Source organism: Chrysemys picta, chromosome 13, assembly GCF_011386835.1.
Source record: "Chrysemys picta bellii isolate R12L10 chromosome 13, ASM1138683v2, whole genome shotgun sequence".
NCBI lineage: Eukaryota > Metazoa > Chordata > Testudines > Emydidae > Chrysemys > Chrysemys picta.
In genome coordinates this window covers 52,296,884-52,321,183 of record NC_088803.1, presented here as the reverse complement: position 1 = coordinate 52,321,183, position 24,300 = coordinate 52,296,884, and the positions used below count along the sequence as shown (strand labels likewise).

The 24,300-nt window shown below is 54.4% G+C and overlaps 2 protein-coding genes and 1 long non-coding RNA gene across 8 annotated transcripts in view; 1 reads left to right on the top strand and 2 right to left on the bottom strand.

The window, feature by feature from the left end:
• Window positions 1-708: 708 nt before the first annotated feature.
• LOC101944493 (signal-regulatory protein beta-1-like) lies at window positions 709-7,223 on the bottom strand. Of its 2 annotated transcripts, XM_065566274.1 has the most exons (5): window positions 6,653-7,223; window positions 6,360-6,539; window positions 3,312-3,653; window positions 2,598-2,703; window positions 709-1,847 (listed from the first exon to the last, which is right to left on the bottom strand). In XM_065566274.1, exons 2-5 carry the CDS (start codon window positions 6,430-6,432, stop codon window positions 1,703-1,705), a joined length of 666 nt encoding a protein of 221 aa, XP_065422346.1. In that variant the 5' UTR covers window positions 6,433-6,539; window positions 6,653-7,223; the 3' UTR covers window positions 709-1,702. The 2 variants fall into 2 exon arrangements, with proteins under 2 accessions (XP_065422346.1, XP_008170427.3); XM_008172205.4 differs by lacking the exon at window positions 6,653-7,223 and having other exon boundaries at window positions 6,360-6,587.
• Window positions 7,224-7,465: 242 nt separating this feature from the next.
• LOC122172398 (uncharacterized) lies at window positions 7,466-11,798 on the top strand. Its single transcript, XR_010592407.1, has 3 exons — window positions 7,466-8,368; window positions 9,644-11,622; window positions 11,674-11,798. It is a non-coding gene; the product is annotated as an uncharacterized LOC122172398 (long non-coding RNA).
• The window catches only part of LOC101936938 (signal-regulatory protein beta-1-like), a 35,195-nt gene continuing 20,500 nt past the window's right edge, over window positions 9,606-24,300 (bottom strand). For 4 of the 5 annotated variants that reach the window (XM_065566268.1, XM_065566267.1, XM_065566269.1 and 1 more), the window contains 6 exons: window positions 20,352-20,525; window positions 19,172-19,513; window positions 15,500-15,814; window positions 14,528-14,878; window positions 13,826-13,936; window positions 9,606-12,471 (listed from right to left, as the gene is read on the bottom strand). In XM_065566268.1, coding sequence (XP_065422340.1) covers window positions 13,830-13,936; window positions 14,528-14,878; window positions 15,500-15,814; window positions 19,172-19,513; window positions 20,352-20,525 — 1,289 coding nt within the window. In that variant the 3' untranslated portion in view covers window positions 9,606-12,471; window positions 13,826-13,829. The remainder of the gene's footprint in view (window positions 12,472-13,825; window positions 13,937-14,527; window positions 14,879-15,499; window positions 15,815-19,171; window positions 19,514-20,351; window positions 20,526-24,300) is intronic. The other variant, XM_065566271.1, reaches the window with a different exon arrangement.

The following is a 24,300-nucleotide window of genomic DNA, read 5'->3' as shown; positions in this document are numbered from 1 at the left end:
TTCTGGGCAGAGATTGGTCACTGATCCTAGCTTTGGGTCTCTCAGGTTCAGGCCCCATGTCTGACCCCCTTCTGAGGGCAGTGGGACCCCACAGTCTGGCTGCCTCAGACCCCAGACCCAGTGCTTCAAGCCTCCCAAGCTCCCAGTGCTTAAACACCCTCCCCTAGAGTCCACGGGGTGGTGGAAGCTCTGGTGTCCAACTAAACCCTTCAGCAGGGCAGGAAAGCACCTAGCACAGGCTTAGCAAAGGAGATTCTCATCCACAGCCACGCGGGGGTCATTTGGGGGTGTTTGTTTTGAGCCCAAGGAATGAGGAGGGCTGGCAGTATTGTCAAAACAGCAGTATTGCTAAGCCCCAACATTCAAAACATCCTGAGTCAGACCCCAAAAATCAGGAGACAGCCCCCAAAATTATGATTTTTTTTTTTAAATGATGAATGGTTTTTGAGCTGTCTTCTGATTTTTGACACCCCACCACCCCATGTGTGCATGTCACGTAGTGTTGCCAATTTATAGCCGGGGATACAATTTTGGCCACTGCATCCTGACAACAATTAATTTCATGTGCTAGCCCCCACATCAGCTCTGCACCCCCAACCCCACCTCAGTTAATATCATGCCCTCCAGCCCTGACCTCTGCCCCAGCCCATCAACTCTGCCTCACAACCCATTCTGCAGCGCCCGGTGCCCGCAGCTCTGCACCAGTTAGTCGAGTAGCCCGCAGCACAGCAGGGGCCCTTTATAAGCAATACAGACAGCAACACACTGATCAACCATTGCATTAGCTCGTCACTTACAGACACCTCACTCAGGGGGAGTTAAGGTCACTGCTGCAGAGGGACCGCCAGCTCCCCAGGGCTTTCAGGACTGTGGGCATCAAACCCAGCTCTCAAAACACTAGGAAATGCTCAGTCCAAGTCCTCCCAGCCTACGCCCATAGAAAAAAGCTTGATTTTGTCCTTGACTGACTACATGGGACAATTAGACCTCCGTGGTAGGTCAGCCCAAGGACTTGGCCTGTCCGGGTAAGTGCAGCCCTCTTTGATGTGGTTTATTTTCAAAGGGAAGTGATTCCCGAATTCCCCACTGCGCGCTCACGAAGGCAGGAGGCTCCCTGCTCGCATCAGCCCAGGGGGCCAGGGAGTCGTGCGCAGTGAGTTTGTTCTTCGGAGGTTGCCCGGAGCAGAGAGGCGGGTAATTAATGGGGGGGGAGGCTTCCATTTATTACACGTGTGTTGTGATCGCCACAGTCAGGCCCAATGGCCTCTTCCCGGAGAATGATATCCTTTAAAACCCCCCTCTCCAGGGTGCTCCCGTGATTGGTCAGGGCAGACCCAGCGGTGACAACACGTGACTAGTTCTTTCCAATCAGGTCGCAGTGTCACATCTGCAAAACACCCAGCTCCTGCCAGCCCAGGGAGCAAGAGTCCGAGCGTCAGGGTCGAACCCGCAGGACTCAGGGGCGCTGCGGCGGGGCCCCGGGTCACAGCCGCACGGTGTGTTCCACAGGAGTAAATTGCATTTCACCCCATCTGAAAGGAATAAAATCAATAATTCAATTTGTCATATTTGAGCTCTGCTCCCTGAAGTGAAGGTCAGTGCGGATAGCTCCGAGAGACGGGCGGAGGGGCCAGAAGCCAAGCCAGGAATTCCCTGTCAGCTGCTCCATCAGGAGGTGGGTGAGTTTGGTGGGTACATCCCATCAAACCTGGGCTCCCTCTGCCCGACCAGCAGGGCTCACTGCAGGTGCATCCGTGGACTCGTTTCCTGGCCGGCAGGGACAGAGGCACAGACAGAGACGTTGGCAGGCGGCGACGGTGCGAGAAAACCAGGAAACGGCCCCCGGGCTGCAAAAGGAAAGAATCCAACTGATGAAGGAGGAGAGTCAGTCAATGACCCTTCCCTGAGCATTAACCCAGCCCAGTCAGGAGCTCCCCAGGCCTAAGGGCCACCAGCGCCTCACATCCCCGTGCTGGAGAACGTTCAGCCGGTAAATCATCGTTAGTCTGGTAGCAGAGGTGTTAATTCTCCATGGCCCATTGCTCCCGCCAACCCCACCGCAGCCCAAGGCAGGCTGCGTAGCAGGGGAAGAGTGCAGGGGGCCCAATCCCCCAGCCCCTGCCACTGATACCCCCTGGGACAAACACAGGGTGGAGGGTCCTGCTGCCACTTCTGCCTCTCCGGAGGATAGGGGGAGGACAGCCCTGCCGCTGGCCCTCAGGGGAAGAGGCCCCCGCTGCCACTCCTGAGCAGAGGAGGGGCCCTGCCACTGCTCCCAGGCAGAGGGCCCTGCCATTGCTGGGGGAGAAGGGGAGCCCCTGCCTGCCCAATGTTGGTAGACACCCCCCAGCCTAGCCCAGACCACAGCTCTTGTGCGCCATGTGCATAATCCAGCCCTGCCTGACCCAGTTACTCTCGTCTTCCCAGGAATCACTTTCTCCAGGACAGAGGCCGCCCAGCAAGTCGTGACCCCCAGAGACATCCAGAGCATAACGCTCCCTTCCTTAGGGGGCTTTGTCCCTGGGCTGCAGCATTAATGCCGCTCATGCTCGTTCCGGTGCTCTGCCCAGCGCAAACGACAGAGAAGCGACAGGTACCCTTTGCTCATCGTGGAGAGGAAGGAGAAGAGGAGGAAGGCGGCAATCAGCACCTTCTCCAGGAAGAGCCCGATCCAGAGAGCAGGGATGGCTAAGGGCCACCTACCTGTGGTAGAAAAGTATCAGATCAGCAAATGGACAGGAGCCCCCAGGGAGTTTCTGTGAGGTGTGAGAGTGGTACCTGCCCAGAGCCGCACACCCACCCGGCACCCCCACACGGGCACAGCACAGACCGGAGAACTGCTGGTTCTCAGCCATCCCACACCCGCTCCCAGGCCCCTGCCCCCGGCTCAGATCAATCTGAGCCTACACCTAGCCCAGCAGGGGATGCTGAGACCCTCACGGGTCCAGGTTTTGCTGGAGAGATTTGCAGAGTTGGGAAACACGAGACGGGAGGGGAAGTAGCAAAAAGGGTCCCCACCCTGCTGTGCACGGCTTCGCACACACACATACACAAGCAGTTGCTGCTCATCTAGGGGTGTGGGGGGGGCAGGAAGGGGAAATCTCCAGAGCAAATCAGAGCTAGAGCAGAATTTCCCCTGGTCCTTCCTGTACTGCAGCCCCCTCTGTACAGGCAAAAGTCTCCCCCTGGCCCCACTTTAACACCGGCTCAGGGAACTCCCCGGTCAGTGTCTGGGCCGAGCTGGGTTGTTCCCCGCCCTGGTCCCAGCCCCGGTGGGGAGGGGCGTGGGGCTGGGGGGAGCTCGCACTCACCGCTCACAGACACGACGGTGCCAGCGCCGGATCTGAACTCCTCATCGGCTCCCGACCCCTTCACAAACTTCACACAGCGATAGATCCCGGCGTCCTCGGGGCGGGTGTCACTGATGCGGATGGTGAAGTCTGTGTCAGAGCCATTCACAGCCCGCGTCACCCGGGGGAATGATCCCACCTCTGTATAAACGAGCTGGCGGCCACTGCCCGAGCCCTTGAACCACTTCACGGGTCCTACTGGCTTGAGCCCAGTCACAGAGCAGTTCAGTGTGAGAGTCTCTCCCGCTAGCACCGACACGGCGCCCTGGGGCTGCAGCAGCTGGAACTCCTGGGCCCCGGCCCCTGGAAGGAGAGAACAGGCCGGGCCGAGAGAGGAGAGAGAGATTTTATTTGGACAGCCTGAGCTTAAAACTCCAGATATTTCATTCACAGACTAGTCCAGCTCCTAGCCTGGGCTCAGCTCTTCTCCCCTCTCCCCCTCAGGCTTTGATTCGCAGCTGTTTGCAGCCCTCATCTTGGGCGGGGAGCCAGCGAAGAACGAACCAGGATTATGAGACTCCCCTGCCTTAAATAGGTTTTACATGTGGCGGGAATCCTTTGTCTCCCAGTGTGATTCCCACCTCCCGGTCAGTGGGAAAATACTCATATTCTTATGGAGTCCAGTATCAGGTGACTTGATCACATGACCCTGCAGCCATAACTCAGAGTTAGTTTGCAGGGTCCCCAGGAGGACTTCTCTTTGGGTGATAACCATCTTCTGGGACCTATTGTTTTCTCTAATGGCTCTTCCTCACAGCAGCCATCTAGACTGACTGCATTCTGTCTGGGGCGTTCCCCAGGTGTAAACACACTTGTAATGGATACATAGTCAATATTCCTAACTTCAGATACAGACATGATACATGCATACACATAGGATAATCATAGTTAGTAAATCAGAACCTTTCCCATGATACCTCACATGACCCATCTCGCAGAAAATACATCTTAGATCTGCGATAATCACATCATAAGCATATCTCTATGAAGAATATGGGGCGTAGTGTCACAACGTCTCCTAGAAGAGCAGGGTTTGCAGGGCTGAGACGAAGCACTGCTCAGCCACCCCTCCCAGACTCACTCACAGAGAGTCAGGCTCTTCAGTGGGGATTTGAAATTAAAAGAAAGACGTCCCTAGCTCACTGCAGAAATCTCCCTGTGACAAGGGGCTCCCTGGGGCGTCTCTTACACATCTAGTTAATGGCGAGACAGCAGGATTGCCAGCCCCAAACGTTTAAAAAATAAATCACAAGTCAGGCCCCCGAAATCACGAGATTGGCTTAAAAATCAGGAGATTAAAAATAGATATTTGGGGTTTTTTAATTTGTTTTCTGGCTGATCAGCCTGTAGGGCACACTCACCTCATTTTCCAGCTTCTCTCCACAAGGAGGGTGAGAAACTTAAGTTAAAAATAAAATAATTTTAAAAAATGTTAAAAAATTAAACACAATAAAAAAGCAAATAAAAATATAAAAAAAACAAAGCAAAGCTGGGAGTTTGCTGATTCCAGCAGCTGGAACTCTAAGAAACACTCTGATACTTCCCAATATTGCGAGACTCACGATAAAATCATAATAGCTGGTGACACTGAGCCTTTGTGCCCTTTACAGTCCTAGCCCGACAGGTCAGATTCCCCAGTTACCTGTTAGCGTTCTTTAAGGAGTTAGCAAAGGACGAGGCGAAGGGAATTCCTAACCTTTCTGACTGTCGCCCCTCAAGAGGAGGAATGCTTGGCAGCGCCGGGCTAAGGGGTGAAGTGCTGCCCTGGGTTACGGCACTAGCTGGAAGCAAAGAGCAAACGGCCACAGCTCAGCGTGGGAAGAAGGTAAATGTTGGGGTGCCCAGCGCTAGGATGGGGCTGGGCCAGCGCTTTTTTTGAAGTGCAGTTGAATAGCCGCGTGGCATCCTCGCCATTAATCAAGGCAATGGAAGAATGTGGTGAGCGGGACAAAGGCACCGTGCACCACACCAGCAGATCAAACTCAGCGCTCATCACTACTTATTCATTGTGCATCTGCGGTGTGGGAGCACGTGGGAGTCCCAGCCACAGGCCAGGACCCCGTTGTCCGAGGTGCTGCATGAACACAGAGCAAAATGATGGGCACTGCGCCAACGAGCGGACAGGCTAAGGGTCTGTCTACACTGGAGCGGGAGGGCAGGATTTCCAGCCGCAGGAGACATGCCCCCACTAGCTTTGATTCAGCAAGTGCACTCAAAATAGCGGTGTAGCCCTGCCAGCAGGACGGGCAAGCTCCCCCAGGACGTACCTAGGGTTCCTATGGCAACACACCATGAGTCATCTCTCAGTGCAAACCGGAAGGAACAGTTTAAAAACTCCATGCTGGTGGGTTACAAGCTAATTTGAACTGCCAAGAGGAGAACAAACTGTCTGCAGCACTGTGGCTAGCCAAAGGAAGACGTTGCTTTCTGTGCAGCTGCAGTCAAGCCAGAAAGAGGAAATCCGATGCTGTTAAGAAGGGATCAGACCAGGGCCGGCTCCGGGGTTTTGGCCGCCCCAAGCAGCCAAACAAACAACCAAACAAACAAAAAGCTGCGATCGCAATCGCGATCTGCGGCAGCAATTCGGCGGGAGGCCCTTCGCTCCGAGCGGGAGTGAGGGACCATCCGCCGAATTGCCGCTGAGCAGCTGGACGTGCCGCCCCTCTCCGAAGGGGCCGCCCCAAGCACCTGCTTGGTAAGCTGGTGCCTGGCGCCGGCCCTGGATCAGACAGTAACACAGGGAATGCTGTCGTGCCACTATGGGAAAGGAGAAATAGAAAAGATCCATAGAAGGGCAACAAACTTTAGACTAGATGGTTAGTGCCCATATGGGCAATATAGATATGTTGATGGGTAGCTTCTACACTTGTGGTTTTCAACCTTTTTTCATTTGCGGACCCCCCCAAAATTTAGGCTGGAGGTGCAGACCCCTTTGGAAGTCTGAGACATCGCCGGCGGAGCTACAGGGGTCCAGAGACCACAGGCTGAAAACTGCTGTTCTGCACTCACCAGGGATCTCCAGGAGAAGAATCAGCAGCAGGCATGGAAGAGACAATCCAGACACTTGGGTTGATGGAGCCATTGTGATGGCAGAGGGGAAACCTTACAGCCTCGCTGCCTTTGCCAGCTCTCCAATGTCCGTTGAGCTACTGAGAAGTTTACGGCTCCAGCTCAGATCATCCCCTGGCCCTACCGCAGAAGGAAGTAGATTGCATTAGTGATGGCTCCAGCGGCTAGATTTGTTCAGACTTAACTATTAACGTACTTTGCTTCTCACAGCAAAGCGGTTGTTGCTGTCCCACCTTCTTTCATGAAGCTTCACTTTCTCCAGTCCTTTGCCCTCCTCGACATGATGGTCCGATGGGGCCAAAACTGCAGAGATCTCATGACATGAGCCCCTCTCCCAGATCAAAACCTGATCCATCCAACGGGCCTTTTCCAGTCTGGCTCAGACATGGAACTGAAACTGCAAGGGCAGGTTTGGATCCAGCGCTTCCAGCCTGAAACCCCCATTCCCAAGAAAGATAAAATAAAATAAAGCCCTTGGATTCAAAGTAGCCCTTTGGCCAACTCTAACACGAGACGTTGTTTGAAATCCCGCTTAATTTGTGCCCAACCAGCTCCTGCTTGACTGATGTTACGAGTAGGGCAGGCACTGAGAGGGTTAACTATCTGTGTTCCTTTTCGCTTGATTTCTTGTGGTGACTTCCCAGTTCCCTTAGAGTCTAGACCTACAGCCCCACAAACCGCTCCCTGCACACAAGGCCTGCGTGGGGATTTGCCTTGCCTACAGCCATCACTGGCATGGACAGGCCAAATTGCTGTGGGCACGGGTGGAACTTCCCAGCTTTGCCCATTTAATCCCGCGTAGCTAATCCTGCATGGGGACAGGCTCCGGTAGCTCCCCGCGGCGGGGACAGGCTCCGGGAGCTCCCCGTGGCCGGGGACAGGCTCCGGGAGCTCCCCTTGGCCGGGGACAGGCTCCGGGAGCTCCCCGCGGCCGGGGACAGGCTCCGGGAGCTCCCCGTGGCCGGGGACAGGCTCCGGGAGCTCCCCGCGGCAAGGGACAGGCTCCGGTAGCTCCCCGCGGCAGGGGACAGGCTCCGGTAGCTCCCCGCGGCCGGGGACAGGGTCCGGTAGCTCCCCGCGGCCGGGGACAGGCTCCAGTAGCAGGGATGCAGCGGGAAACTACATGCTAAAAGTAGCCGCATAGACAGGGAGGCACAGGCGCCGACTTTCTACTGTGCTGGGGGGTGCTCTGCCCCAGACCTCACTGATACCAGTCGGCTCTGTGTGTTCTTGGGGAACCAGGGCGCCGGATCCAGCCTGTCTGACTCATGAAGGACACCCTGGCCCCTCCCCCCCCCCCAGCCTCTGCTTGAACCAAAACCGATCCGAGAAAAGACCGGCAGAGAGCAGTGAAGGGCGGTGGAAGACACACCAAGACCCCTCCCGACAAGGGTGACAGGATTAAGGCATCTCCATTAGCCTAGAGATGACCAGAGATGCCAAGGCAAGAACCGCTCGGAACTCTGGGACCAGAACATCAGGGAAGCAGTGCATGCTGGGGGATCTCTGCTCCAGATGTTAATGAACCTACGACTGCACACCCCCAGCTCAGCAGTTATGAGACCCATTATAGTAATGAATCCTTGATTGACATCCAAAATACTGAAGCTGCCTAATTGCATTGTGAGCTCCCCGGAAGGAACACCGCCCATAGCCAGGAATGATCAGCTCCTATCATCTACTCTAGACTAAAGAAAACCCTTCAGTCATCAATTTACCCATAAACAAGCCAAGTGTTCTCCCTTGAACCATTGTTGTTTCTCTACAAAACCCCTGACCTACATTCAAGTCAGTGTTCTGATGCCTGGATCCAAACTCTGCATCGGTTCCTCTGGGACTCCATCTTCTCCTGACAGATCGTGCTGGGGGCTCTGCCTGTCTCCAGCACCCCAGACCCTCAGCTACCACCATCACCTGGGACCCCCGACCAGTTCAACCTGCATGGAATGGTGAGATCCCAGCTCCAGCTCTCTCTGTTTTCTTTTCTACCTCAGGCAGGTCTAGTATTTTTATGTTTGAGTTTTGTAACCTTTAATAATGGAACTGTTATGTTGGTTTAGGCTCCTTGCTTAGTTCTCACTATTATTCAGTAAATAACTCGTGTGGTTAAGCTGGTTGCTTCCCTCTCGCTCTCTCTGAACTTAACTCTTTTGTGTTTTTAGCTTCCCCATTTACTCTGCAGCAACGCTCCTCGTACCTAAGCTAAAGATCCCTGCAGTGCCCAAAAATCCTGTGGGGTTTGCTCACCCAGTGGGTTACTGCCAGGACAATTGTAACGTGAAAGTGGGGATAGGGACCAGGGCCGGCTCCAGGCACCAGCCGAGCAAGCTCGTGCTTGGGGCGGCAGATTTCAAAGGGCGGCATTCCATCTAATCCTTTTTTTTTTTTTTTTTGGTTTTGGTTTGTTTTGCGCTTCACCGCTTTGGCCACCCCTGCAGGTTTTTTCTTTATGGTTTACTGCTCCCGCTGCCCTGTAGGGGGCGGAGGAGGGGAGCGCCCTGCATCAAGCCCAGTAGGGCAGCCCGCGTCCTTCCCTGCCTGCCGAACGGAGCGGCGCGGAGCCCTCCCAGCAGGCGGCGCAGGGGGAGGGGCCGCGTGGCAAGTGCCCCGCTTAAGGAAGCCCTGGCTGTCCCCCTTCTCTCCCCCCCCCCCCCCCCCCGCTAGCCAGGGTGCGCACTCCGCTGCCTGGGGTCTGCAGGGCCGGGAGTCCCCCTGCACCCACGCTCCCACCGCCCCGCAGGTATTTTTTGTTTGTTTTTTTTTTTTTTTTCCTTCGCCGTTCCGGCAGGCGGGCCAGTTTGTTGTCCCCCGTGCTTGCCGCTCCGGCCAGGGGCAGGTTTGTTTCCCCCCTCCCTTTGCTGCTCCGGCCGGTTTGTTCCCCCCTCCCTCTTTGCCACTCTGGCCGGGGGCAGGTTTGTTTCCCGCCCCCCCCCCCTTTTGCCGCTCCAGCCGGTTTGTTGTCCCCCCGGCTGGGGGCAGGTTTGTTGCCTGCCCCCGCCCCCCTTTGCCGCTCCGGCCGGGGGCAGGTTTGTTTTCCTCCTCCCCTCCCCCCAACTTGCTGCTCCGGGCGGCTGGGCATTTTTTGCTTTGTTAAATACGAAGTTTAAACCCTATTGCTTAAAATGAATTGACCTTTTCCCACTGCTTTTAAATTAAGCCTAAAACACATTTTTATCAAATTCAATATAAGCTATTTTTAAGTAGAATTTTATTTTACTTGACAGCAATGAATAATCTGAAACAGCCAAAAACCTGTGAGATGGATGATGCTGTTTATTTGACACAAGAAGTTTTATTCTGGGTGTTGTTTTAGAAAGGGCGCGTCTGATGTCGTCCTTCACATCAAGCCGGTTTCGAGATTTTGTCTCTATTGTGAGAAGGCTGGAGAATCCACTCGCGCATTCGCAGGTAGTGGGAAATGGCAGAAGGACTCCCAGGGTCATTTCAGACACCAGTGGGTATTCACTTGCACCTGAGCACCAGGACCGGTTTGGAGGCAGCTGTGTGAATTTTGCTTTCACTGCATCATCACTGATCATGTCAACAAACTGTTTCTGTGCGTGAATATGGTCAGTAGGTAACTGCTCAGCTGTCACACTGAAAGGGTTCTTCACCAGGGAATGAAGTGCTTCTGGTAGCGCTGGGAAGTCACGTGAGAACTCCTTGCGAAGGGCTCTCAAATGTTCACTGTTCGCTGACTTGAGAGCACTATCACTGTTAACTTCCTCCTCCTTGCTGAACGAGGAAAGTGTCGGAAACGTGCCGTATCTGTCTGTATCCAGCTTCCTGCCCCATGGATCCAACTTCATCTGGAAGGCTCTGATTTTATTCGTCGGGTCTATTCATGTTGAACGTTTTCCCTGCAGCGACAGACTGAGATCATTAAGGCTATCGAAAGTATCAACTAGGTATGCCAAGCAGAGAAGCCATTTCTTGTCACTGAACTTTTTGTTCAGCTCTTGTTTCTCTTTTCGCAGGAAAAAACCTGCCATCTCTTCACGAAGTATGAAAACGCGCTAGAAAGCCATCAGACTTGAGTGTGGAAAAGCAGAACTTCATATTCACCATTGCAGAGCTCTCGAAAGAGGCGACTAGTCAGAGCATGAGCTTTAATATAGTTCACTGCTCGTATAACAACATCCACCACAGCATTGAGGCATATTGGCAAGGTCTTTGCACCTAGGACTTAATGACGGATTCCACAATAAATGACAATCACATTAGGTGAGACACACTTTACCTTCTGCTGAAAGCCAGACCGTGCACCCATCATTGCTGGAGCACTGTCGGTACAGATACCACAAAGATTTTTCCATTCAATGCCATTGCTTTCGAAAAAGGCATTCACCTGATTGAAAATGGCCTGTGCTGTTGTGGTTATTTCAAATTGTTCACAGAATAAGAACTCAACCTTAACATCCCCGGCATTACCATACCATCCGAATGCTATCAATTGTGCGCAGTGAGTAACATCAGTAGTTTCATGAAGTTGCAGGCTGAACATACTGAACGCAGAGTGTTTAATTTTATGCACAACTTGTTTTTTGATGTCTTCAGACATCTCACATATTCTGCGTTTCACGGTATCATTAGACATGGAAAGCATATTCCATTTTTTGGCAGTTTCATTTCCACCCAGAATATCTTTGCATGCTGGCAGAATGAGCTCCTCACGTGCTGTACGCAGCGTTTGGAATGGGCAATTCATAGTAACACAACAAAAGAGGCCTCCACAGCTGAGGACATTTGCTGTCGGAAACTTCCATCAACATCAAGCCTGGCCTTCTTTGTTGCTTCTTCTCTACATTTGAAAAAATCCACATTTCGATTTTTAGGCTCAGGATGTCCAATTTCCAGAGGTCGCTGCAGTTTGCATGGTTTCATTGATTCGGCAGAGAAGACTTCACAGCAAATGACGCATTCCGGTTTTTCAATACCAGAGGTGATGATACTGGTAAAACCGAGTTTAATGTAAGACATGAGATACTTTCGTTTTTTAGCGGTTTTAGCAGTACAGGTGGCCATTATTTTCAGGAGGTTTGTGCTCGTGTGTCTGACTGTTAATTAATAAAGTACTTGTTCAACTGCTAAAGAATCAAACCCTCTAATGTTGTCTCAGTACCAGGACCAGCCATAGGAAAAATGGCGCCCTGGGCAAACTTCTATTTGGCGCCCTTTCTTTGGGGGTGGAGCTGGGCTGGAGGTGGAGTGGAGCGGAGCGGGGGGTGGAATTCGGGGTGGAGCAGGGCTGGAGGTGGAGCGGAGCTGGGGATGGAGCGGAGCTGGGGATGGAGCCAGGTGGAGTGCAGTTGGGGGTGGAGGTAGAGTGGAGCCGGAGCGGAGCTGGGGGTGGAGCTAGAGGGGGAGCAGGGCTGGAGGAGCTTGGGGCTCTGAGGTCAGCACATGGTGATGATGGTGGCTCACAACCAAGCGCCCGGCCGGGCTCACAGCGGGTGGCGGGGCTTGGGGCTGACAACCCTGTGTGTGGCAGGGCTGAGGGTTAACAACCTTGTGCCTGGCGGCGCTCCTGGCTGATAACCCTCTGCATGGTCGGGCTCCACCTGACAACTCCAGTACACGGGTCAGGGGTCACTGGGTCCTGGAAGCCCTAGCTCAGGGCTCACAGCCCCACTCCTGGTTGGGGATCACAACACCGCACCTGGCTGGGGTTGGGGCACACAGTCCCGCATGGGAGTGGGGTGTCAGGGCTCACAGCCCGGCGCAGGGGTTGGGGCTCGTGGCTCGCAGCCCACGCTGGGGTTGGGGCTCGCAATGCCCCACACAACCAGGTTGCAACCCCCAGTTTGAGAACCAATGCGCTAAAGGGAGCAGGGATCCCGGTCAGGAGTCCTTCCAGCGGCTTCGCAATCAATAGCCATGAGTGAGTGGCGGATACATTCCATCAGGGGCCTGGGCTCCATCTGATTGGCCAGCAGGGGTCACTGCAGCTCCACCATCTAGGGACTCGTTTCCTGCACTGGGGGGACAGAAGCTGCAGACAGAGAAGTTGGCAGTGGCGACAGTGCGAGAAAACAGGGAAATCGACCAGGGGCTGCAAAAGGAAAGAATCCAACAGGTGAATGAGGAGAGTCAGTCAATGACCCGTCCCTTAGCATTAACCCGGCCCAGGGAGGAGCCCCCCGGGGGCAAACTGCGCTAGTACGCTCCATGTCAGCCCCCATCACACCCTGAGCTGGGGGTGTTGGGGAGCAGTCATCTCACGCTGTACGTTTAACCGAGGGGAGATTTACTCGGGGCTCTGACTCTCCTGGATTTCCAGTGACTGTGACAAGCTGGTACCTGAATTCCCCCCTCCCTAGAAAGGGGAGGGTCTCTCCAGGTCAGGGATCAGGACCGGGGCACGAGTATCAGGAAGCCCAGAGGAGGGCGATGCTGGAGTGGATTCAAGCTAGAACTGTTGTGTTCCCCGAGGGACGGTGCCACCAGCTCTGGGCTGAGGACCAGGCTGAGCAGGATGGAACGAGCTGGGGGTTTGTCTCTGTGGGGCACAGACATGGGGACCTGGGCAGCAATGCCAGGGGAGGCTGGGTAACAGCAGTCACCGGGCTCTGGAATCAAGGAATCCGGTCCAGAGCCACGACTGGGTTGCTGGGACCCTCGTACAGCCCCGGCGCAGGAGAGGGTCAGAGACCCAGGAATGCCTGGCCCTCGGGCTGGAGTGGGACTCTTGTTCTGGGGGGTGAATCCCCTGGGGCAGGATTTCCAGCAGCGACATGGCTGGGACAATGCGCCTAACATGAGATAAAGGGGAACTGATCCCCTGTGTGTCCCTGGCCCCTGCAGGGCTCCCCCGACCCGCCTGGCTGTTTGGGGCAGGGATTCCGGAGCTCACCAGCGGCCTGGACTGTGTCCCCCAGGGAATCTGCCCCAGGGGAACCTGGGAGGCATTTTCCAGATGGAGGGAGCGTGTGGAGAGGAGGCTGCGTGTGACCAGGAGAGGAGCAAAGGGGCTTCTCTGTGACAGAGGCACAGACAGTGATGGAAAGCCTGGCCAGCCCCGCCAGCTTGCCATGGAACTCACCCTGAGCCAGCAGGACCCACTCGATGGGGCAGAGCAATTCATTTCCCACTTGTTCCCAATCCTTGGGGGCTCTGATGCCCGGTGACAGCAGCAGGTAGTGCCCAGGGAGATGGTCACCTGGGGATGGAGCCGTTTGGGCTCTAGGAACTGGACTGGGGCCGTGAAAAAAACTGTCCTGTCACCAGTGATCTAGGCTGGCATCAGACGGGGAGGGTCTGTATCCCATGAGCAGCCCCAGACACACCCAACCCCACAACACTGACTCCCTATGAGACTTTAACGCTTCCTGCTCTGCTCCTGGGCTGCAGCATTACAATCCTTTCCCTCTGGCTCCCAGGGGAACTCACAGCAAATCTACATTTACCTGGTTACGCTTTGCTTCTCAGGAAGAGGAAGAGGAGGAAGGCGGCTGTCAGCACCTTCTCCAGGAAGAGCCCGATCCAGAGAGCGGGGCTGGAGAACAGACTCTGACCTGCTGTGTAAATGCACCAGATCAGCCAATGGACAGAAACCCCCTGTGGACAAGAGAACTGCTGGTTCCTGGCCATCCCGCCCTGGGTCACGCGTGCACCTTTACCGGGCTCCGAGGAAACTGGCCTTCCATGGGGCTTGGCGAGTTCCTGTCTGTGAACAGCAGGTTGGCAAATGGCCCCCTGCAGAGTTTGCCCAGCTCTGCCTGGCAGCTGTATCCACACGCTGCTGGCTGGCCCCAGGGCAGCCCAGACTCTACAGGGGAGACCTCGAGCTTCGCAGAGCAGGAGAATAAGGACTCAGGAGTGACCATCTTCAAGCCCCTCTCCAAGGGACAGTCACACCCTGCAGGGCTGCACAGAGCATCTTCCCAGTGACATTTCCTGCCCCCAACCTTCCCCCTCCCGCTCCGCCCACGGGCCCCAGGAGAGCAGAGCCGAGCGATAATCCTGGAATAAAAGAGTGGCTGTTACACTGAGGGGCTCCCCTGGCAGAGATGGGCTGAAATGGCCCCTGGGTTCCGCAGACCAGACCTGGCATTTCCCAGCAGTGCGGGGGGGGGGGGGGGGCGGGGGGTGTTCAACTGCACATTTACCTGCATCACATGAAGTGGGATCTTTGCCTGGCTCAGGAGGTGGCTGGGAGAGTCTCAGCATCGCGCTGGCACCGACAGGGAGCTGGGAATCGTGCACAACCCGACAGGTGAACGCAGACTGATTCCTCTGCTCAGTTGCATTGACCTCCAGGGAACTCTGGAGCGTGTACGTCCCGTCTGGATTCTCAGCCAGGGAGGAGGGTTTTCCCAGATCCATCTCATTTCCGTTCTCCAGCCAGGTGAGACTCGCGTCCTTTGGGTAAAACCCCTCCGCGTGGCAGGTGAACGTCACAGACTCGTTCAGTGCGACGGGCGCCGCTGGGGCAGTGCCCACTCGCAGCCTGGGGGGAACTGAGAACACAGATATCCTGCGCTGGGCATCTACAGAAATTCTCCTTTTCCTGCTGAGTTACAGGGAAATTCCTGGGCTGGACAGACTGACCTCCCCCTGAGCCCACCTCCATCCGCCCCCCCCCCCCCCACATCCCTCCCTGGAGCACGTTCAGCTCTCACTGAATCTCTTCTTTATCCAGGCCCTTCCCAGCTGGGGGGAGGCTCAGGGAAATTCTTTAAAAGCCACCAGAATTAGCAGAGGGGAGGAAAAAATGTTCCCCATGTCCCCACTTTCCCTCCTCTCCATCCGTGGACAAAATGCACAGTGCGCTGGGTAACTTCAGCTGGGGGGTGGGATCTTACCAGGGTTCAGACAAGGACAAACACCTTCCATCCCACACAACCTCCACACACACCCAACCCCTCTGGGCCGGAGCAGGGCACTTCCTGACCCAAGGGAAGGGTCTCTATGTTCTAAGGACCTGAGGATGAGAGATGGGAACAGGGCAGAGACTGGACCCAAATCTGGATTTCAGTGTCTGACCCCCCACAAAATACCCACCCGAAAGGGACCCAAAGGGCGATGGGTCCGTCTCAGCCCCCACACCCCCCAGTAGCGCAACCGGGGCTGACCCCTACCTCGCAGGGCATCGCTGAGGTTGTAAGTCGTACGCAGGGGAGCCGGTAAGGTGCTGTGCTCCATCTGACAGGTGAGCTGGGAGCGGGTGTCTCCTGCGGTCAGGCTCACCCCCACGGTGCTGGACACGCTGTAGGAGACGCTCTTGTGTGCAGGGAGAACCCGGGTCTGGGAGTCTGGGAGTTTGGCCCCATTTTTGAGCCAGGTCACAGCGATGTCTCTGGGGGCGAATCCTCCTGACGTGCAGGTGAAAGTCACTGGGGGACCCGGCTCTGCCCTGCTGTGGGGGCCGGACACGGATGGGGCCGATGGTTTGCCTGCAGGGAAAAGCATTTTTGAGTCAGATCCCTCGGCGACTGAGAGCCCGTTTCCCCAGCCCCACGGGAGCCACTTCCCACAGGGACAGCCTGAGATCAGGGGAGCCACAGCCCCCGCCCCTGAGCACATGCCTGGTCCTTGCTCCCCGTCTCTACTGGGGTGGCCCCGGGCACTGGGAGGGGAGGAGAAGCCCCCTGGTGCTGGGAGCAATTCCCCCGTGTGACGGGTTGGATCACAGAAACCCCCTTGGGAGCTGCCACCCGATGTGCAAAGACTACCCCTGCTTCTGTTTTCCCTGCCAGCTCAGGACTCCAGCACCCTGTCTTGCTGAGCCAGACACTCCGGTCTGGCTCCAGACACAGACCCAGGGTCTGAATCACTTGTCCCAAAGCTGCAAGTTTACCTGAAAATAGCTCACAGTAGTGTCCCTGTCTTTAGCACTCGGATGCCCAACTCCCAATGGGGTCTAAACCCAGATAAATCCGTTTTACCCTGCATAAAGCTTAAGCAGGGCAAACTCAGAAATTGTTCGCCCTCTATAACAGTGATAGAGAGATATGCACAGTTGTTTGCTCCCCCAGGTATTAATACGTACTCTGAGTAAATTACTAAATAAAAAGTGATTTTATTAAATACAGACAGTAGGATTTAAGTGGTTCAAAGTAGTAACAGACAGAACAAAGTAAGTCACCCAGCAAAATAAAACAAAATGCGCAAATCTATGTCTAATCAAACTAAATACAGATAATTTCCTCACCAGTTCCAGAGCACTCCCTTTTACAGGCTAATCTCCTTTTAAATTAATGGAGATATCCCATCTCCTAGAACTGGAAGGGACCTTGAAAGGTCATCGAGTCCAGCCCCCTGCCTTCACTAGCAGGACCAAGTACTGATTTTGCCCCAGATCCCTAAGTGGCCCCCTCAAGGATTGAACTCACAACCCTGGGTTTATCAGGCCAATGCTCAAACCACTGAGCTAGCCCTCGCCCCCGCGAGGCCTGGCTCCAGCAATCACTCACACCCCCTGTAGTTACTGTCCTTTGTTTCAGTCTCCTTCAAGTATGGGGGGGAGGGGTGGAGAGGCTCCTTCTTTAGCTAGCTGAAGACAAAATGGAGGGGGTCTCCCACGGGTTTAAATAGACTCTCTCTCTGTGGGTGGAGACACCACCCCCCCCCCTATGCAAAGTCCAGCTCCAAGATGGAGTTCTGGAGTCACCTGGGCAAGTCACATGTCCCCGCATGACTCAGTCTTTACAGGCCGAAGCCATTGTCCACATGGTATCTTGCATGTCTCCAGGAAGACTTCTTATGTGGATTGGAGCATTCCAAGATGCATTGTTCTCCAAAAAGAACAGGAGTACTTGTGGCACCTTAGAGACTAACAAATTTATTAGAGCATAAGCTTTCATGGGCTACAACCCATTTCTTCGGATGCATATGCTTATGCTCTAATAAATTCATTAGTCTCTAAGGTGCCAGAAGTCCTCCTGTTCTTTTTGAGGATACAGACTAACACGGCTGCTACCCTGAAAATTGTTCTCCAAGTGTTTCCTGATCAGGTACTTAACCTGGCGAATTCCTTCCTAAAGAAGCTGACCAAATGCCTCCCAAAGCTTACTTAGAAACCAAGCAAGCATACAGCCCATATTCTTAACCTTAAGTAGAAAATGATATATATATATATATATATACACAAATAAGATGAATAGATATAGTAGACCATAATCTTTACGGAGATATGTTACATGTCACAGGCAGCACAAAACATATTCCAGTTATGTCATACATACATTTATAAGCACCCCCTCCCCATAAAGCCTTATGGGGTACACTGTCACACCCCGCGTAGGTGAGTGTGAGGAGTCGCAGCCGGTTCGGCTGGAGGCTGCGAAGGGCGGCAGAGCCGGGTACCCCCCCACCACCACCAGCCGCTCCGGCAGCTCTTTCTGGAGGGGCCGAGTGAGAAGAATCAACCCAACACCTGACACCCCCCCCCCCCCCAATGCACCTACCCGGCCAGTCACCCCCCCCCCACTGCACCCACCCGGCCAGTCACCCCCCACTGCACCCCCTGGCACACCTGGAACTTCGTTTTCGTTGGGGAGCAGCGATCCCTGGGGTAGAACAGACATTTCTCCCTCTTCTTCCCCCATCTCCCTAAAATAGGGTTACCATATTTCAACAATCAAAAAAGAGGACGGGAGGAGCCCTGCCCTAGCCCCGCCCCTATCCTGCCCTAGCCCCGCCCCTGCCCCTTCCACTCCCTCCCACTTCCCGCCCCCTCAGAACCCCCAACCCTCCCCCTCACTCCTTGTCCCCGTGATTGCCCCCTCCTGGGACCCCTGCCCCTAACTGCCCCCCAGGACTCCACCCCCTCCCTAAGCCTTCCTGCTCCTTGTCCCCTGACTGCCCCCTCCTGAGACCTTCCCCACATCCTAACTGGCCCCCTAGGACTCTACCCCCCTACCTGTCCCCTGACTGCCCCAACCCTTATCCACACCCCCACCCCTGGACAGCCCCCCCCCCCCCGAACTCCTGACCCATCTAAACCCCTCTGCTCCCTGTCCCCTGACTGTCCCCTCCTGGGACCCCTGCTCCTAACTGCCCTCCAGAACCCCACCCCCTACCTAAGCCTCCCTGTGCCTTGTCCCCTAACTGCCCCCTCCTGAGACCCCCCCCACCTGTACCCTGACTGCCCAAAACCTTACATCCCCAACCCCCAGACAGCCCCCCCTGAACTCCTGACCCATCCAACCCTCCCCCCTGCTCCCTGTCTCTTGACTACCCCCCCACCCAGAACCTCCCTGCCGCTTCTCTGACCCCCGGCCCCCTTACTGTGCTGCAGAGCGGCGTGCTCGGCAGCGGGGGAGGGGAGCAGGGTCGGACCTCCAGACGGCCGGAGGCCAAGGGGACGGCCGGCGATCTGTGAATGCGGGGGGGGGGGGGGGAGAGAGAGGAGGGGACTGGTCTCAAGTTGCAGGGGAGAGGAGGGGGAAGTGGAGGAGGGGCTCTGACTGCCGGAGCCCGTGCGAGTGGCAGGATCCGGCCGGCTGCCCTGTAAGCCACGCATGCTCTGCATGGGGGGAAATCCGGACATTTACAAATTCCCCCCGGACGCTATTTTTAACTCAAAAAAGCCGGACATGTCCGGGGGAATCCGGACGAATGGTAACCCTACCTAAAAGCCACACCCTCCCCACCCCCAGGTGTAGGTCTGAACCCAGGTCCCACTTTGATGCAGTCTCGGTGGGAAGCGCAGCTCCCCGGTCAGTGTCTGGGCCGAGCTGGGTTGTTCCCCGCCCTGGTACCAGCCCCCGGTGGGGAGGGGCGTGGGGCTGGGGGGAGCTCGCACTCACCGCTCACAAACACGACGGTGCCAGCGCCGGATCTGAACTCCTCATCGGCTCCCGACCCCTTCATAAATTTCACACAGTGATAGATCCCGGTGTCCTCGGGGCGGGTGTCACTGATGCGGATGGTAAAGTCTGTGCTAGAGCCATTCACAGCCCGCGTCACCCGGGGGAATGATCCCTTCTGGTCATAAACGAGCTGGCGGCCACTGCCCGAGTCCTTGAACCACTTCACGGGTCCTACTGGAGCGAGCCCAGTCAGAGAGCAGTTCAGAGTGAGAGTCTCTCCCGCTGACACCGACACGGCGTCCTGGGGCTGCAGCAGCTGGAACTCCTGGGCCCCGGCCCCTGGAAGGAGAGAACAGGCTGGGCTGGGGGAGGCTGGTTGACAAGCCCCAGTCCCGCAGCAGCAGGGGGTTCAGTCCCACGACTGGCACCGCTGTGTGGATCCTGCTCCCAGCCCTGCCTAGAGCCGGGCCCAGCCCACGGAGGGGCTTTGGCTGGCTGGGGAATAACTTTATGTCGTTCCACAGCGACCCCTGCAGGCTGCCCCGGAGTCGCGTTTCCAGAGCTCCGCCCCGGCTCCCGGGAGCAGGCAGGGACCAGGGAGCTGTTGCGCTGAGCGTGAGCAGGGGAGCCGGGGCAGGGACAGAACCTCATGGGCACGAGCAGGGAAAAGGGCCCTGAGCCCAGCTGCTGCTGCTCCAGCCACAGAGAAGGAGCTTCTGGGTGTGTCACTTACTGCCAATGAACGGAGGGTTATTTTGCCCCTTGATGGCCCCATACAGACATGGCACCTGATGAAGTCTGAAAGCAACACGATTTAAAGGGATAAAAAGAAATATTTTTAACCCAGCTCTAGCTAACCTGTGGAATTCACAGCTGCAGGATATTGTTGAATCTAATTGCTCAGTAAGGTTTCTACAAAAGATCAGACACTTATAAAAAGAAGACCAGCCCCTGCAGTGACACCAGCTGGGATCATTTTAAACACTGTGACCGGTTCTCACACTCCAGAGCACAAGCTGATCACAAGCTGGGGGCAGGAAGTTCCTCTTGCGCTATAAAATACACAAGGGTTTATTCCTCCCTTTAGAGCAGCTGGAATTTCTCTCCGTTGCAAGCAGCAAGAAAGCAGACTAGACGGCTTGTGCCCGCGTGGGCAGTGTCTATGTTCTACACTCACCAGGGATCTCCAGGAGAAGCAGCAGCACCAGGCATGGAAGAGACAATCCAGACACAGGGGTTGATGGAGCCATTTTGTTGTCAGAGGGGCGACCTTTCAACACCGCAGCCTTTGCCAGCTCTCCGTTGTCCAAAGAGATACTGAGAAGTGTGAGGTTCAGGATCAGATCTTCCCCTAATGCAGAAGGAAGTGGATGGTGTTAGTTACATTTCCCTATTCCACCACAGACTCAACTGTTTTTTCCCACCATTAATTTTACTTCTCACAGCGAAGCGGCTGGTGACCCGTGTTCTCTTGTGAAGCCTCACGTAATCCAGCCCTTCGACAGCCATGAGCTGAAGCACCCAGGCTAATGCTGCTGGGGTATTGAAGGGTGGAGAGAGGGGCCCTGGCAGAGGGCTGCTCTTTGGGAAGGGAATTCCCTGACAGTGTTGAAATCTCCCTCCTGAACACCAAACCAGAGCATTTACCAGCCACTGCACGTTCAGAAACACTGTCCACAGAGACGTCTGAAAGCTGGGCCCAGAGACCCCTGTTCTGGAGCTAGTCCCTGGCGGTGACTGCTACCAGAGAGGCTCCTTCAACACACGCCTCAGTGGGGAGACAGCACGTGGCCACTCCCAGCACCCGATCTGTTAATTAGAGATGGGCTGGGAAGGGAGAGGGTGGATCTGGATTAGGTCTAGGCTGGAGTTTGGCTTTGGGAGTTAGTTCGAATCCAGTTTGGCTAAGAGGAGAAAGAAGATCTGTACTAAAAGCACTGGACTGGGATCCAGGAGATGTTCAATTATGTGTGACCTTGGGGAAGTCGCTGAGTCCTTCAGGGCCCCCGTTCCCATCTTGAAATTGCCTTTTTCTGACTTGGCTAGTTAGCTGGTGTCAGGGCTGATTCCCCACTCTGGCACTTCAAGTGCAGAAGGTGGGGTCCACAAGGATTCTAAAAATTAATACTGGTCACTTCAGGCTGGTATTAAACTCCCAAGGTTACAGCTTCTCTCTGACCTTGGATGGGTAGATGGTGCCCCCACTCAAATGCAAAAAAAAAAACCCAAAACCCTTTTGAGAACCCAGAAAGGTGCACTTTGGAATTCCTTCCTGGGGGGTACCCTCAAGCCCTTTCACCCCCCCTCCAGGGAACAGCTGAGAATGAAAAACAAAGGAAATTAGCTGTTGCCACCAGCTAATTAAAAAAAAACATATACACAAACCTCTTAGGGATACAAAAATCCAAACCCGTTCTTAAAAAAGGAAAATTTTATTAAAAACAAAAAGAAAGAAAATACATTTGGAACTTAGGCTTTTTGCTAGATCTTTAAAAAAAACAATTACAAAAATTAAGTATCAGGAGGTAGCCGTGTTAGTCTGTATCTACAAAAACAACAAGGAGTCTGGTGGCACTTTAAAGACGAACAGATTTATTTGGGCATAAGCTTTCGTTGGTAAAAACCTCACTTCTTCAGATGCATGGAGTGAAAGTTACAGATGCAGGCATTATATACTGACCCATGGAGAGCAGGGAGTTACTTCACAAGTGGAGAACCAGTGTTGACAGGGCCAATTCAATCAGGGTGGATGTAGTCCACTCCCAATAATAGATGAGGAGGTGTCAATTCCAGGAGAGGAAAAGCTGCTTCTGTAATGAGCCAGCCACTCCCAGTCTCTATTCAAACCCAGATTAATGGTGTTAAATTTGCAAATGAATTTTAGTTCTGCAGTTTCTCTTTGAAGTCTGTTTCTGAAGTTTTTTTGTTCAATGATAGTGACTTTTAAATCTGTAATAGAATGACCAGGGAGATTGAAGTGTTCACTTACTGGCTTATGTATGTTACCATTCCTGATGTCCGATTTGTGTCCATTTATTCTTTTGCGGAGGGACTGTCCGGTTTGGCCAATGTACATGGCAGAGGGGCATTGCTGGCACATGATGGCATATATCACATTAGTAGATGTGCAGGTGAATGAGCCCTTGATGGTGTGGCTGATGTGGTTGGGTCCTCTGATGGTGTCACCAGAGTAGATATGGGGACAGAGTAGGCAACGAGGTTTGCTACAGAGATTGGTTCCTGGGTTGGTGTTTCTGTGGTGTGGTGTGTAGTTGCTGGTGAGTATTTGCTTCAGGTTGGGGGGCTGTCTGTAAGCAAGGACTGGTCTGCCTCCCAAGGTCTGTGAGAATGAGGGATCATTTTCCAGGATAGGTTGTAGATCGTGGATAATGCGCTGGAGAGGTTTTAGCTGGGGGCTGTATGTGATGGCCAGTGGTGTTCTGTTATTGTCCTTGTTGGGCCTGTCCTGTAGTAGGTGATTTCTGGGTACCCATCTTGCTCTGTCATTCTGTTTCCTCACTTCCCCAGGTGGGTATTGTAGTTTTAAGAATGCTTGATAAAGATCTTGTAGGTGTTTGTCTCTGTCTGAGGGGTTGGAGCAAATTCGGTTTTATCTTAGGGCTTGGCTGTAGACAATGGATCATATGATGTGTCTTGGATGGAAGCTGGAGGCATGTAGGTACTGTGACAAAGTTCCTCCTCTATCTTGGTGGGTCCTGCGCTTATTGGCAGATTTTCTTGCCTCAGATTCACCATGTGGGTTGGGGAACAGCCCAGAGACCTTCCCCTCTGGAAGAACCCACAGTCCAGGTCAATTGGGAAGTTTGGGGGGGGGGGAGAACCCGGGCCCACCCTCTACTCCAGGTTCCAGCCCAGGGCCCTGTGGACTGCAGCTGTCTATAGTGCCTCCTGTAACAGCTGCATGACAGCTACAACACCCTGGGCTACTTCCCCATGGCCTCCTCCAAACACCTTCCTTAGTCTCACCACAGGACCTTCCTCCTGGTGTCTGATAACGCTTGTGCTCCTCAGTCCTCCAGCAGCACACCCACACCCTCTCAGCTCCTTGCGCCTCTTGCTCCCAGCTCCTCACACTCACACCACAAAGTGAAGTGAGCTCCCTTTAAAACCCAGGTGCCCTGATTAGCCTGCCTTAATTGACTCTAGCAGTTTCTTCTTAATTGGCTCCAGGTGTCCTAATTAGCCTGCCTGCCTTAACTGGTTCTAGCAGGTTCCTGATTACTCTAGTGCAGCCCCTGCTCTGGTCACTCAGGGAACAGAAAACTACTCATCCAGTGACCAGTATATTTGCCCTCTACCAGACTCCTGTATTCCATTGGTCTGGGTCTGTCACAGTACGTATAGCGGTCAGTAGGTTTCCAGTATAGGGTGGTGTTTATGTGACCATCACTTATTTGCACTGTAGTGTCCAGGAAGTGGATCTCTTGTGTGGACTGGTCCAGGCTGAGGTTGATGGTGGGGTGGAAATTGTTGAAGTCCAGGTGGAATTCTTCAAGGGCCTCCTTTCCGTGGGTCCATATGATGAAGATGTCATCAATGTAGCGCAAGTAGAGGAGGGGCACTAGGGGACGAGAGCTGGGAAAGCGTTGTTCTAAGTCAGCCATAAAAATGTTGGCATACTGTGGGGCCATGCGGGTACCCATAGCAGTGCCACTGACTTGAAGGTATAAGTTGTCCCCAAATCTGAAGTGGTTGTGGGTGAGGACAAAGTCACAAAGCTCAGCCACCAGTCGTACTGTGGCCTCATCAGGGATACTGTTCCTGACGGCTTGTAGTCCATCTTTGTGTGGAATGTTGGTGTAGAGGGTTTCTACATCCATAGTGGCTAGGATGGTGTTTTCATGAAGATCACTAATGCATTGTAGTTTCCTCAGGAAGTCAGTGGTGTCTCGAAGATAGCTGGGAGTGCTGGTAGCGTAGGGCCTGAGGAGGGAGTCTACATAGCCAGACAATCCTGCTGTCAGGGTGCCAATGCCTGAGATGATGGGGCGTCCAGGGTTTCCAGGTTTATGGATCTTGGGTAGCAGATAGAATACCCCTGGTCGGGATTCTGGGGGTGTGACCATGTAGATTTGTTCCCGTACTGTATCCGGGAGTTTCTTGAG

What these genes read in the sequence shown, in the direction of transcription:
- LOC101944493 (XM_065566274.1), bottom strand. Translation starts at nt 6,432, where the DNA reads ATGGCTCCATCAACCCAAGTGTCTGGATTGTCTCTTCCATGCCTGCTG. An exon ending in TCTTCTCCTGGAGATCCCTG is followed by an intron (nt 3,654 to 6,359) that starts GTGAGTGCAGAA and finishes CTCTCCTTCCAG; the next exon opens with GGGCCGGGGCCCAGGAGTTC. An exon ending in CTCTCCACGATGAGCAAAGG is followed by an intron (nt 1,848 to 2,597) that starts GTACCTGTCGCT and finishes TTCCTTTTGCAG; the next exon opens with CCCGGGGGCCGTTTCCTGGT.